General features: G+C 38.6%; 1 protein-coding gene across 1 annotated transcript; it reads right to left on the minus strand.

Moving 5' to 3' along the window:
• Positions 1 to 1,660: 1,660 nt before the first annotated feature.
• On the minus strand, positions 1,661 to 14,230 carry LOC137260459 (scavenger receptor class F member 2-like). The gene is made up of 5 exons (XM_067798121.1): positions 14,143 to 14,230; positions 11,829 to 11,892; positions 10,974 to 11,300; positions 4,618 to 4,741; positions 1,661 to 4,027 (listed from the first exon to the last, which is right to left on the minus strand). Exons 1-5 carry the CDS (start codon positions 14,197 to 14,199, stop codon positions 3,883 to 3,885), a joined length of 717 nt encoding a protein of 238 aa, XP_067654222.1. The 5' UTR covers positions 14,200 to 14,230; the 3' UTR covers positions 1,661 to 3,882.
• Positions 14,231 to 16,384: the final 2,154 nt, after the last annotated feature.

The following is a 16,384-nucleotide window of genomic DNA, read 5'->3' on the forward strand; positions in this document are numbered from 1 at the left end:
TTTTGATAAACTGATATGGTCTCGACAAAGACACTCAACACGTATACAACAGGAAAATGACATGATAAGGCCTCAGAATATCAGGAAATAAATAAAACAGTTTCCAATTGGTTTGCAACTCGTTGTTCACTTTTGATTATGTAAGAAATAAACCCACAAAGCATAACAATCCATGACATGACATGTCATTCACATCGGATAAAAACGCATTCAGAAATATTTTCTACTTACCTGGTATGGTCGATATTAGGCAGTAGGGAGTGGAGTCATCCCACAGATGACATCCTTACCTTCTCAGTTTGCTGACGGGGTTCACCTCTTTGGTCATGTGGACAAGGCGTCCGACTTCGGACCAGAAGGTACCTTGTTCGAATCCCAGCACGGGACTCGTAAATAATTTTGTGAACACTACAATTATATTTGGGATTACCCTCTCCTAGTAAAGTGTAGATTCTACTTCTTTTGTTGGGCTGAGTCCCATCCGAGATTCGAACCCACACTTTCAGGGTCAGGCACCTAATCACCAGCACACAAATTCTGCCGCCTAACCCACTCAGCCACTCTGTTGTTATGACTTTTATATGTCTATACTCTGCTGAATATACAATGAATAATTAACAATAGCAATGGGAACTAACTGGGCAGCAGAGTGTATACATGTAGAAGCCATAACAACAGAACCCCGGAGAGGCAGATAAGATAAGATGGTACACAGACGCATATATATATATATATATCCTCTGTTCTCTGTTCTAATACGGCCATATTTCGCGGTTCTCATAAAATACTCTAGCGGTAAAATATGACAGCAGATTTATCTCCCCTTTTTCTCGCACCATGAAAGGGTCGTATTAGAACAGAGGTTACGTAGGAAGATATGACAGGTAACCACTGTGGGAAGAGAATGTGGGAAGTGAATGGTCACTCACATTCTCTTCCCATAGTGGTATATATCCTGTGAATCTAATACGACCCTTTCATGGTGCGAGAAAAAGGGGAGATAAATCTGCTGCCATATTTTACCGCTAGAGTATTTTATGAGAACCGCGAAATATGGCGGTATATATATATGTCCTGTGAATGGTCACTCACATTCTCTTCCCACAGTGGTTACCTGTCATACTGTCATATCTTCCTACGTAACCTCTGTTCTAATACGACCCTTTCATGGTGCGAGAAAAAGGGGAGATAAATCTGCTGTCATATTTTACCGCTAGAGTATTTTATGAGAACCGCGAAATATGGCCGTATTAGAACAGAGGTTCGTAGGAAGATATGTCAAGTAACCTCTGTGGGAAGAGAATGGGTTACTCAGAACATGGAGAGAAAGTTCTGTGAGTCATGCCACCCTATATCATTTTCGTTCCAAAGCCAAGGATGCACCGCCTCAGGTGGACTTTGGCTTGACGTTGGCCTAAAAATGAGATGACGTTGGTTAGACGTTGGCATGACGTTGGTTTAACAGTGGCTGATCGTTAGCTTGATGTTTGGTTGCTACTGATTTTACGTTTATTTATAAAAATGACACGACGTTGGTTTTACGGTGGTTTAACAATGGCTTATGTTGGTTTAACGTTGGCTTTACGTTAGCTTAACGTTGGCTTGACGTTTCGTTTCGACGTCATCAAACCACGCTCATCAATATACAATTGCAACAACGTTAATTGGTACGTATTTTATTGCTTGCAAAAGAACAATTGTAAAGGGCCACAGACATCGATCTCCAGGTGCCCAGTAACATGCAGCGTTTTGATTCAACGCTTGACCTCGATTTTGTATAGCCTAGTTTTGGATCAATCAATTCTGTAAACTCATGTCGTTGACCTGTTGAGACAGCCTGGATGAATCGCCCAATGTATGGTTTGACGGTCATTACCGACCGAGAAACATCGCGATGGTCAATGCATGGTGGCATAGGTCAACGTCCGGCACTAAATAGTCACAAAAGCACATTGCAGACGCCGTAGTATAAAAAGTAGGGGAACCTGAAGATTTAAAGTCTGGTAGAAAGAAAAACCATTGAGGAACGTTACAATGACATTCATCTTGTGTATACAGCATCATTTCACGTTATACGCAAACACAATGTATGGAAAGCACATGCACTACGTGGGAGCCTCCTACACCTGCATGGGGTGCCATTATGAATCTTGACCTTTTATAGGCAGGTCGACAAATCACTGTAGACCACTTTTGCCGATAATTTTCTTTCATCTGTGCATGGTTAGGGTTTTCAGGGTCAAATCACACACGACTGACTGAAAATTGTAAACCTGAAATCTTGCTCCAGTCACCTAACATGGGGGATAACTGAACGAACAGCTTTGCTTTGAAGGAAATCCTTGTGGTAATACATTCGTAAAAGTACAGTTCCCCTACTTTTTTTAAAGAGTATATTCGCACAACGAATGAAATCAACTACAGTATTATTGCATAAAAATCAGATACAAGAAATATTCTTGGCGATTTAATTGACCTTCCTTGAAACTGTCAAACCAGGTATGAGTGAGTGAGTTAATATTTAACGTCTGATCAGCAATATTTCAGCATATCGTGACGAGAACAGTTTAATTTAAATCAATATCAGAATCAATAAATTGAAAACGTAAATATCCTGTCATCGAAGAACAGTAAAAGTACTTGAGTGTCACAGCACTTAATATCACTATGGACTATAGTACAATTTACAGACGGGATATAGATCACCAGCAAATAAAGGTAGATCACATACGAGGGGCTATGAGAACTTTCAGTGCCCTTGTAGCCTGCATGGACTATAGGCGGATTTATATAAAGCTTTCAGCAGCTGGCGATTGAAGTCAAATTTAAACCAAACCTAAATGGCAAACATACTGTATTTAAAAATAATTTTTGTAGATTCAATGTATCGGGACTAACTTACCCTCTCAGGAGGACAATAAGTGTACAATATCTTAATATTTATATGTCATGATTCCCCACCTTTTCGAAAAGAAGGACTGTGACTTGTTGAAATACATGAACCAAATACTATATATGTGCTACGGTTAGAGTAACCTGTCCAGATTCAGATTAGATTTGATCTTCAGTAACCCTTTCTTGTCGTAAGAGACGACGAACGGGATAGGGTGGGCAGGCTCGCTGACTTGGTTGACACGTCATCGTAACCCAGTTGCCTAGATCGATGTTCATGCTGTTGATCATTGGATTGTCTGGTCCAGAGTCCATTAATTGCATTCCGCCGGCATTTAGCCGTATTACTGACAACAAACAAACAACAAACAAACAACAAACAAACAACACCTTGCTGATACTCTTGCTTAAATAGAAGTTAGTTTCATCCAGTTGATAACACATTGTTTTCAACTAAACATAATGTACCACAGTATTAACCAAAGCCACAAGTCGGTGTCGTGTCGCGTCCTCCGGTGAGCGAAAGGTTGCGTATTCGATCGTCCGCCACATCATACCAAAAGACGCTAGCATATGGTACTTCTTGGTCCCATACCTGGCGCTCGGCATTAATTGGTACAACAAGGGCCTGTCGGCTCGGAGTCAGTATAATGTGTTTGAGTGGGCTATTCATACTTAACTGCGGCTTGGTATCTCAGTGAGCTAGTTCAAGCAGCCAGACATACGCACGCAAAGATGTCGTCTTAAGAGCGAAATATTCTCCACCTCACCTCACCTCACCTCACCTCACCTCACCTCACCTCACCTCACCTCACCTCACCTCACCTCACCTCACTGAAAATGTCTTTTGTCTTTAACTTCACTGCGTTGGTTTTTCTTGAGGCACACAAACAAACATGACAATGTCCAATATTCCCAACAGCTTTAAAACACGTCCTTGTCACGACAAATTTCATGTTCCTCATTACTGGTTCTAAACGCCACATGCTGCTAGAGAAAGACCACAACTCTATCCGTGCTGATGTCATCCAGTTCCGAGTATAATTCATCCGTGTGCAGAGCCGTGCCTGGAGAAGTTCTGCTGTTGTGTCGTATATGGTGATACTCGTCCTCCACTGGCTCCCGTGACCCCTCTCTGAAACAAAACGTCTCTAATCACTGTAGTTTTTTATTTGTTTGTTTTTTCATCATGTTTTCACTTATATGCAGGAACAGTACATGTAGTCAGTGAGTGAGGTTTACAGGTACAATTGTGCTAATATACAAGTCTATCGTAAAAAGTCTGGCAGACAGCGCCATAATGTGCTTGTGTGGTTCTGTCTGTCTGTCTGGTTGGTTGGTTGGTTGGTTGGATGGTAGATTGATTGGTTGGTCATCACTTTCATAATCAGAAGTTTACAAAGTCGTATGCGAGACAGTGGTTGACGCTATGCATCAACATCGAAACGCTGCTCTATGCTACAAACAGGAAGCTGTTGTCATTCAGTTACAACCCAGTGTTCTACAGCATGAGAATCACAAGTACACAAGTGGGATAAGATGACATATGTCAACCAAGTCATCGAGCCTGAGCCCCTGACCTCTCAAGACAATCATGGGTTACTGAATATGAGTCCTAGCCTCTACTTCTCTAAATTATCATAGAACGCCTACAGTTGATTCAGTGAAACACATCCAGTCTGATGTGCAATGAATGAGGGCACAAAGAATGTGCTTCATACTCACCGCGTTATGTCCCTACATCTCAGGACGATTGTGACAAGTATTGTGAGGGTGACATACACACAAAAGAATGACAACGCGATCACTGCAGTGTTTGAATATGCGGAATATCTCCCTCCCTGGTTACCTGAAACACACAGTGAACCCCGTTATCATTGTGCAATCTAGATGGTATTATACTAAATATACGTTTTCAATGTGTTATGTGTATGGCATTAACAGTAAACATACGTTATCAATGTGTTACGTGGATGGCATTAACAGTAAACATACGTCATCAATGTGTTATGTGGATGGCATTAACAGTAAACATACGTTATCAATGTGTTACGTGGATGGCATTAACAGTAAACATACGTCATCAATGTGTTATGTGGATGGCATTAACAGTAAACATACGTTATCAATGTGTTACGTGGATGGCATTAACAGTAAACATACGTTATCAATGTGTTATGTGGATGGCATTAACAGTAAACATACGTTATCAATGTGTTACGTGGATGGCATTAATAGTAAACATACGTTATCAATGTGTTATGTGGATGGCATTAACAGTAAACATACGTTATCAATGTGTTATGTGGATGGCATTAACAGCAAACAAACGTTATCAATGTGTTATGTGGACTGCATTAATAGTAAACATACGTTATCAATGTGTTATGTGGATGACATTAACAGTAAACATACGTTATCAATGTGTTATGTGTATGGCATTAACAGTAAACATACGTTATCAATGTGTTACGTGGACTGCATTAATAGTAAACATACGTTATCAATGTGATATCTGTATGGCATTAACTGTAAACATACGTTATCAATGTGTTACGTGGACTGCATTAATAGTAAACATACGTTATCAATGTGATATCTGTATGGCATTAACTGTAAACATACGTTATCAATGTGTTACGTGGACTGCATTAATAGTAAACATACGTTATCAATGTGTTATGTGGATGGCATTAACAGCAAACATACGTTATCAATGTGATATCTGTATGGCATTAATGGTAAACATACGTTATCAATGTGTTATGTGGATGGCATTAACAGTAAACATACGTTATCAATGTGTTATGTGGATGGCATTAACACTAAACATACGTCATCAATGTGTTACGTGGATGGCATTAATAGTAAACATACGTTATCAATGTGTTATGTGGATGGCATTAACAGTAAACATACGTTATCAATGTGTTATGTGGATGGCATTAACAGCAAACATACGTTATCAATGTGTTATGTGGACTGCATTAATAGTAAACATACGTTATCAATGTGTTATGTGGATGGCATTAACAGTAAACATACGTTATCAATGTGTTATGTGTATGACATTAACAGTAAACATACGTTATCAATGTGTTACGTGGACTGCATTAATAGTAAACATACGTTATCAATGTGATATCTGTATGGCATTAACTGTAAACATACGTTATCAATGTGTTACGTGGACTGCATTAATAGTAAACATACGTTATCAATGTGTTATGTGGATGGCATTAACAGCAAACATACGTTATCAATGTGATATCTGTATGGCATTAATAGTAAACATACGTTATCAATGTGTTATGTGGATGGCATTAACAGTAAACATACGTTATCAATGTGTTATGTGGATGGCATTAACAGTAAACATACGTTATCAATGTGTTATGTGGATGGCATTAACAGTAAACATACGTTATCAATGTGTTATGTGTATGGCATTAACAGTAAACATACGTTATCAATGTGTTACGTGGATGGCATTAATATTAAACATACGTTATCAATGTGTTATGTGGATGGCATTAACAGTAAGCATACGTCATCAATGTGTTATGTGGATGGCATTAACAGTAAACATACGTTATCAATGTGTTACGTGGATGGCATTAATATTAAACATACGTTATCAATGTGTTATGTGTATGGCATTAACAGTAAACATACGTTATCAATGTGTTTTGTGGATGGCATTAATAGCAAACATACGTTATCAATGTGTTACGTGGATGGCATTAACAGCAAACATACGTTATCAATGTGTTATGTGGACTGCATTAATAGTAAACATACGTTATCAATGTGTTACGTGGATGGCATTAATAGTAAACATACGTTATCAATGTGTTATGTGGATGGCATTAACAGTAAACATACCTTATCAATGTGTTATGTGGATGGCATTAACAGTAAACATACGTTATCAATGTGTTATGTGGATGGCATTAATAGTAAACATACGTTATCAATGTGTTATGTGGATGGCATTAACAGTAAACATACGTTATCAATGTGTTATGTGGATGGCATTAACAGTAAACATACGTTATCAATGTGTTATGTGGATGGCATGAACAGTAAACATACGTTATCAATGTGTTATGTGGATGGCATTAATAGTAAACATACGTTATCAATGTGTTACGTGGACGGCATTAATAGTAAACATACGTTATCAATGTGTTATGTGGATGGCATTAACAGTAAACATACGTTATCAATGTGTTACGTGGATGGCATTAATAGTAAACATACGTTATCAATGTGTTACGTGGATGGCATTAATAGTAAACATACGTTATCAATGTGTTATGTGTATGGCATTAACAGTAAACATACGTTATCAATGTGTTATGTGGATGGCATTAACAGCAAACATACGTTATCAATGTGTTACGTGGATGGCATTAATAGTAAACATACGTTATCAATGTGTTACGTGGATGGCATGAACAGTAAACATACGTTATCAATGTGTTATGTGGATGGCATTAACAGCAAACATACGTTATCAATGTCTTATGTGGATGGCATTAACAGTAAACATACGTTATCAATGTGTTATGTGGATGGCATTAACAGTAAACATACGTTATCAATGTGTTATGTGTATGGCATTAACAGTAAACATACGTCATCAATGTGTTATGTGGATGGCATTAATAGTAAACATACGTTATCAATGTGTTACGTGGACTGCATTAACAGCAAACATACGTTATCAATGTGTTATGTGGATTGCATTGATAGTAAACATACGTTATCAATGTGATATCTGTATGGCATTAACTGTAAACATACGTTATCAATGTGTTATGTGGATAGCTTTAACAGCAAATATGCGTTATCGATGTGTTATGTGGATGACATTCATAGGAAACATACGTTGTCATTGTGTTATATGAATGTCATTAACAGTAAACATACGTTATGAATGTGTTATGTGGATGGTAGTAACAGCAAATATACGTTATCAATGTCTTATGTGCATGGCATTAATAGTAAACATATGTTATCATTGTGATATCTGTATGGCATTAATGGTAAACATACGTTATCATTTTATTATCTTGATGGTATTAATAGTAAACATATGTTATCAATATGGTATCTGGATGGCATTAATTGTAAATATACGCTCTCGTTGTTTCATCCGGACGACATAAATAGTACCCGGAAGAAGTCATTATCTCAACATGAACAATCAATGAAGATCTTCAAACGCAGAATAAAAACCATAGCCTGATTGATTTTGTAGATGTTTGTAAGAGGGTACCTTTTACTTTTGACTATGCCAGTTTTGAAGACCCTACTTAGCTGCCATATCTCGTTGTTTCAATGATGGCCATTATGATTCTTTAATATTGTGATACTTAGACTTCCTACTTTTGAAATGGCAAATGTTTTCATTCCTGTTATCATTCGAAAAAAGAAGCATTCTCTTAGAGGATATTTACAACCGTAGAGAACGTCCTTACATCTACGTAACGGAGTTACTGACATGCATGAAAAGAAGATATTTACATCTACGTACAGGGGATATTTACACCTACGTAAAGGAGATATTACACCTACGTAAAGGAGATATTTACACCTACGTACAGGAGATATTACACCTACATAAAGGAGATATTTACACCTACGTACAGGGGATATTTACACCTACGTAAAGGAGATATTACACCTACATAAAGGAGATATTTACACCTACGTAAAGGAGATATTACACCTACGTAAAGGAGATATTTACACCTACGTAAAGGAGATATTACACCTACGTAAAGGAGATATTTACACCTACGTAAAGGAGATATTACACCTACATAAAGGAGATATTTACACCTACGTAAAGGAGATATTACACCTACATAAATGAGATATTTACACCTACGTAAAGGAGATATTACACCTACATAAAGGAGATATTTACACCTACGTACAGGGGATATTTACACCTACGTAAAGGAGATATTACACCTACATAAAGGAGATATTTACACCTACGTAAAGGAGATATTACACCTACGTAAAGGAGATATTTACACCTACGTAAAGGAGATATTACACCTACGTAAAGGAGATATTTACACCTACGTAAAGGAGATATTACACCTACATAAAGGAGATATTACACCTACGTAAAGGAGATATTACACCTACATAAAGGAGATATTTACACCTACGTAAAGGAGATATTTACACCTACGTAAAGGAGATATTTACACCTACGTAAAGGAGATATTTACACCTACGTAAAGGAGATATTTACACCTACGTAAAGGAGATATTTACACCTACGTAAAGGAGATATTACACCTACGTAAAGGAGATATTTACACCTACGTAAAGGAGATATTACACCTACATAAAGGAGATATTTACACCTACGTAAAGGAGATATTACACCTACATAAAGGAGATATTTACACCTACGTAAAGGAGATATTTACACCTACGTAAAGGAGATATTACACCTACATAAAGGAGATATTTACACCTACGTAAAGGAGATATTACACCTACATAAAGGAGATATTTACACCTACGTAAAGGAGATATTTACATCTACGTACAGGGGATATTTATACTCCGCAAAGATATTTACACCTACGTAAAGGAGATATTACACCTACGTAAAGGAGATATTTACATTTACGTAAAAGAGATATTTACACCTACGTAAAGGAGATATTATACCTACGTAAAGGAGATATTTACATCTACGTAAAGATGATATTTACATCTACGTAAAGGAGATATTTACACCTGCGTAAAGGAGATATTTACTTCTACGGAGAGGATACTCACATCTACTTACTTACATCTATGGAGAAGATACTTACATCTATGGAGAAGAAACTGACATCTATGGAGAAGAAACTGACATCTTCGGAGAAGATACTTACATTTATGGAGAAGATACTTACATCTATGGAGAAGAATGATGTTTACAAACGTCAGTAGTTCGATCGTAGTTAATGCCGTTTCCAAAGTAGATAATAATATCATTTATTAACTACGTTTGCGAAAATATCGGGGTTCATATTTTTCATACGATGCCCTACGCCAAAATATCACTTTGACAGGGTAACGTGACATCATAAACAATGTCGTGACGTCAAGGTTCTTCTGTGACGTTGCGAACTATATGCGGCGACGGCAGATAGCCAGCCAAAAAACATTATATTCGTGCCCATAACATACTATGTTTACGACACTCGTGCCTAGATATCGGTATATCGGTATATCGGTATATCGGTATAACATTTAGGAACTCGTGTCATAAACATAGCATGACACGAGCTCTCATATAACATCCTTTATATCCTTAAATATAGGCACATCATTCTGGTAGATGAAAGTAACTTCTATCTGGATTAAGATATCAACTATGTAGAAGTGACGTATCATCTACACACATGTAAGTATAATCTATCTAGATAATTTGTTTTTAGATTGTGACACTGACACTGTTTTATGTGATACATTCACAAACAGTTCTTACAGTGAGAGTTGCAAGATCCACAAACAGTTCTTACAGTGAGAGTTGCAAGATCCACAAACAGTTCTTACAGTGAGAGTTGCAAGATCCACAAACAGTTCTTACAGTGAGAGTTGCAAGATCCACAAACAGTTCTTACAGTGAGAGTTGCAAGATCCACAAACAGTTCTTACAGTGAGAGTTGCAAGATCCACAAACAGTTCTTACAGTGAGAGTTGCAAGATCCACAAACAGTTCTTACAGTGAGAGTTGCAAGATCCACAAACAGTTCTTACAGTGAGAGTTGCAAGATCCACAAACAGTTCTTACAGTGAGAGTTGCAAGATCCACAAACAGTTCTTACAGTGAGAGTTGCAAGATCCACAAACAGTTCTTACAGTGAGAGTTGCAAGATCCACAAACAGTTCTTACAGTGAGAGTTGCAAGATCCACAAACAGTTCTTACAGTGAGAGTTGCAAGATCCACAAACAGTTCTTACAGTGAGAGTTGCAAGATCCACAAACAGTTCTTACAGTGAGAGTTGCAAGATCCACAAACAGTTCTTACAGTGAGTGTTGCAAGTATTCTTACAGTCAGCCCCGTAGTAGCCGTCCACACATCCAGACACACAGGATGACGCCAGCTGACAATATCCACCATCACAACCACCTGGACATACGGTACAGTTACCTCCTGGATTGTCACATGGTATGTTGCAACTGGTACCTTGAAATCCCGGGAGACAGCCGTGGGTGCAGGTACCACTGCCAATGTTTGAAATCGTGCACGTCTTATTTCTGCAGTTCTTGCTGCACACAGACGTGCATTTGTAATCATAGTAACCGGGGTCGCAGTCGGTGATGCAGTGGCCTGTGTTGTTACAGCGTGTACAGTGCTGGGTCTGATTGCAACTGAATGCTGAAAGATTAACTCAGTTTAAAATGACACACATTTCAGTTAACATTTCAAGTGACATCGGCTATAGTTCATGTACAAGTATACAAGTAAATTTTGAAAACCTCTCAGCAGAGGACTTTAAAAATGTAGTTTATCACAGATTTATATTAATACATTTACTATGGATGACAACGCAAAAATCAGTATGCATGTATGTATGTATGTATGTATGTATGTATGTATGTATGTATGTATGTATGTATGTGTGTATGTATGTATGTATGTATGTATGTATGTATGTATGTATGTATGTATGTATGTATGTATGTATGTATGTATGTATGCATGTATGTATGTCTCTGTGTGTGTGTGTCTGTGTATGCATGCATATATGCATGCATCTGAAATATACTGTATGCGAGGGTACGTGCGTGTGTGTGCGTGCGTGCTTGCCTGTCTGCCTGCGCGCGCGCGCGCGCGCGCGTGTGTGTGTGTGTGTGTGTGTAATAAACATATGACAATATAATTTGTTCACAGGCACATTCTTACCTATAGACGAAACGGCAAAACAGGTAAAGCAGAACGTTGCCAACAAACTCATTGCACGTTGATTCTAAAAATAGTATACGCAGAATTTAAAAACTGTAAAGAAAGGCCACCACAGGGACATAATAACATATATTTAACACGTTGTAATGGTAAAGACTTATATGAAACCGTACAATGAATAACTGTATATCATAGACGTCTTAACTTTTCCACATGAAGCACTTAAGTTTGTGAACAAAAACGTAGCCTAAGACAAGAGCAAGGTGAATGACAATAACGACATGGACACACACATTGTGAGTAACTTAGTTTAGTTTCACGTCACACTCTGCAATATTACAGTGATATACGATATTCCAGTGATCAGCAGCATGAGCATCGATATTCGCTAATGGGGTACGATGACATGTGTCACCCAAGCCAGCCACCCGATCCCTTTAAACGCCTCTTATGACAAGCATGGGTTACTGACGATCCATTCAAAGCTGGATGTTCACAGGTCGAATGTTTTTGAAATGAAGCTAAATACTACTTCAGTTAATATGTTGTGACCAGGAATAGCAAAAGACGTCCTTCCAACAGTGGGTCAGCGTGTCTGACGAACTGATACCATTACTATTAGCATTACTATTACTTTTAGCATGAATTGTTGACGATCGATTCTAACCCGGATCTTCAAGGGTCTGTTCATGGGTCTATACACAAAGACACACTTACTGTTGCCCAGAAGATATCATGACCTATACACACTTGCTGTTGTCACATTTACTGTTGTCCAGAACAAACCATGAGCTACACACACTTGCTATTGCCCAGAACATAGCATGAGCTATACACACTTACTGTGGTCACACTTACTGTTGTCCAGAAATGTCCATGAGCTATACACACTTACTGTTGTCACACTTACTGTTGTCCAGAAATGTCCATGAGCTCTACACACTCACTGTTGTCACACTTACTGTTGTCCTGAAATGTCCACGAGCTATACACACTTACTGTTGTCACACTTACTGTTGTCCAGAAATGTCCATGAGCTCTACACACTTGCTATTGCCCAGAACATAGCATGAGCTATACACACTTACTGTGGTCACACTTACTGTTGTCCAGAAATGTCCATGAGCTATACACACTTACTGTTGTCACACTTACTGTTGTCCAGAAATGTCCATGAGCTATACACACTTACTGTTGTCACACTTACTGTTGTCCAGAAATGTCCATGAGCTCTACACACTCACTGTTGTCACACTTACTGTTGTCCAGAAATGTCCACGAGCTCTACACACTTACTGTTGTCACACTTACTGTTGTCCAGAAATGTCCATGAGCTCTACACACTCACTGTTGTCACACTTACTGTTGTCCAGAAATGTCCACGAGCTATACACACTTACTGTGGTCACACTTACTGTTGTCCAGAAATGTCCATGAGCTCTACACACTTACCGTTGTCACACTTACTGTTGTCACACTTACTGTTGTCCAGAAATGTCCACGAGCTATACACACTTACTGTGGTCACACTTACTGTTGTCCAGAAATGTCCATGAGCTATACACACTTACTGTTGTCACACTTACTGTTGTCCAGAAATGTCCACGAGCTCTACACACTCACTGTTGTCACACTTACTGTTGTCCAGAAATGTCCATGAGCTCTACACACTTACTGTTGTCACACTTACTGTTGTCCAGAAATGTCCATGAGCTCTACACACTTACTGTTGTCACAGTTACTGTTGTCCAGAAATGTCCATGAGCTATACACACTTACTGTTGTCACACTTACTGTTGTCCAGAAATGTCCATGAGCTCTACACACTTACTGTTGTCACACTTACTGTTGTCCAGAAATGTCCATGAGCTCTACACACTTACTGTTGTCACACTTACTGTTGTCCAGAAATGTCCATGAGCTATACACACTTACTGTTGTCACACTTACTGTTGTCCAGAAATGTCCATGAGCTCTACACACTTACTGTTGTCACACTTACTGTTGTCCAGAAATGTCCATGAGCTATACACACTTACTGTGGTCACACTTACTGTTGTCCAGAAATGTCCATGAGCTATACACACTTACTGTTGTCACACTTACTGTTGTCCAGAAATGTCCACGAGCTATACACACTTACTGTGGTCACACTTACTGTTGTCCAGAAATGTCCATGAGCTCTACACACTTACTGTGGTCACACTTACTGTTGTCCAGAAATGTCCATGAGCTATACACACTTACTGTGGTCACACTTACTGTTGTCCAGAAATGTCCATGAGCTCTACACACTTACTGTTGTCACACTTACTGTTGTCCAGAAATGTCCACGAGCTATACACACGTATTGTTGTCCAGAACACACCATGAGCTCTGCACACCTACTATTGTAAGGAGATAAGTGTAAAGTAAACAGATGAATTACACGATTGACGTCAGTATGACATTAAACCATTGAAATACTCTTGACCAACCAAAAGAGCAAAAGACATGGTATAAACATAAATACGCTTATACGGAACTGTTTCCTCTGCGTCGAGAATAATCTGCTCTAGAGGTTCAACTGAAAATACGAAACAAGGAAATACCTCTGGGCTCAATAGGAAGGAGAGTGAAGGAGTTAATATTTATCGTCAAAGTGGCCATATTTCAGCCATACCGTGGAGAGAACAAGCTAATTCATATCAATATTAAAATCAATTAATTTAGAACACAAAAACAATTAATTTAGAACATAAACAAACCGGTCGTCGAAGGACAGTGAAACTACGAGAGTACCATAGTTCTCAATTTAAAAGTAGCACGCTGTCATACAAATTTACCACCACAGACAGCAATTCCATTTTTAAAAAAAAACAGGTTACAGATCCTCAGCAACTGAAAGTTGATCGCCGTATTGGGGACCAGGGGATTAACAGTGCACCTGAGACAGAGAGAGAGAGAGAGAGAGAGAGAGAGAGAGAGGGGGGGAGGGAGGGAGGTAGATAGAGATAGATAGAGAGAGAGATAAAGAGAGATAGATAGAGAGAGAAAAGCAAACAGACCGACAGACCGATCGACGGAGCGACAGAGAGACAGACAAACAGACAGTCAGATCGACCGACAGATCGACCGACCAACCGACAGGCAGATCGATTGACCGACCGACCGAACGACAGACAGACAGACAGATCTACCGACCAGGAAGTGGCAAATCTCTCGTTTCTTGCACAGGTTTGTTACTGTACTGTAATTCATTTAAAGACATTTGTATGGATTTCTGAACTTAGTTTATTTCGGAACATGGTTGTCAAACCTGTTGTTTCACCTTGAATACAGATACGGAACACGGCAACGCATTTCATAATCGGATAACGTGCGTCCGCTTGACATAAGGTTTTAATCTACAAATGAACATGTTGTCGTTGGGGCGTCTTCCTGTGAAATGTTTCATTTTCCTTCTCATAGGGAATCGGGAATCGGAATCTGGTGTCGCGAAGTTGTTCCAAGCCTTCTCTTGTCACGCTACATGGATGGCAGGTGTGGAGTGAGTGAGTGAGTAAAGTAAATTTTTAAAATAAATTTAAATTTAAAATACACAATAAATACAAGTAGTTAAAGAACCAGTCATCAAAGGACTGTAAAATAACTAGAGTAGCACAAAAAGTGTTAAAACTAGCTAGTATGTATTTTTAAAAGCTGAAAACAATTTTAGATAATACTATGTAAAATGGGCTATTGATCACAAACAAGTGAAGGTAGATCACCAAACTAGGAGCCATGGGGACTTACAGTGCCAATGCTACCTGCATGGACCCTAGCTGGATTTACACCATCCCTTCAGCTGCTGACGATTGTAAGCACGTTTTGCCACACATTAAACTGACAATGATACTACAACTAAAAAAGTGGAAGATTAAATTTGACTTCGAACGTTTTTGGGGCTTACGTACACCTCTCAGGAGAACTTTAACTATACGGTACTTCAACCTCTCTTGCCACTAACAATCTGAGTTATTAATTTAAACTTCCAGTCATACAATATTTATTGTATTTATATTTATTTATATTTACAAACCAGTCAACAAATCTGACTCATCTACAAATGCAATAATTAAATGAGAACTTAGATTACTAAAAATATCCTTCATAGTTTGTGATTTAAAATACTTATTCTACAAAGTAAAGCAAGACATGCTTGACTGTGGTTCTTTCATCACAAGGGATGCAGAACGGAGGATACTCACCTTTTAGCATATATTCGTGCATGTGTCTTGTGTGTCTAGTGCGACATCGTCGCATGATGACCTCTTCAAATCTGGACTGACAACCCAAATAGATTTAATCAATGTAAGGTTTTGTTTCATGTCATTTATTTATACCCACTTGGGTGTCCCACGTCTTCTGCATCAGATCACGGATGTTAGATCTGACGGTAGCTTTACAATCAGTGTGTGGAATAAGAAGTGGTTTCACAGATTTGTTGAGTGCTGCCTTGGCAGAAAGATCGGCCATTGTGTTACCAAAAATTCCAACGTAACTGGGTAACTGGGTAACTGGGTAACCAACAAACA

This window comes from Haliotis asinina, chromosome 13, assembly GCF_037392515.1.
Source record: "Haliotis asinina isolate JCU_RB_2024 chromosome 13, JCU_Hal_asi_v2, whole genome shotgun sequence".
Lineage (NCBI taxonomy): Eukaryota > Metazoa > Mollusca > Gastropoda > Lepetellida > Haliotidae > Haliotis > Haliotis asinina.

Bases quoted from the DNA above. Each gene is read 5' to 3' on its own strand.
- LOC137260459 (XM_067798121.1), bottom strand. From the start codon at position 14,199: ATGGTGTGTTCTGGACAACAATACGTGTGTATAGCTCGTGGACATTTC. The intron at 11,301-11,828 runs GTAAGAATGTGC...TTAATCTTTCAG, and splicing joins TTTTGCCGTTTCGTCTATAG to CATTCAGTTGCAATCAGACC. The intron at 4,028-4,617 runs GTGAGTATGAAG...GTTTTGTTTCAG, and splicing joins AGATGTAGGGACATAACGCG to AGAGGGGTCACGGGAGCCAG.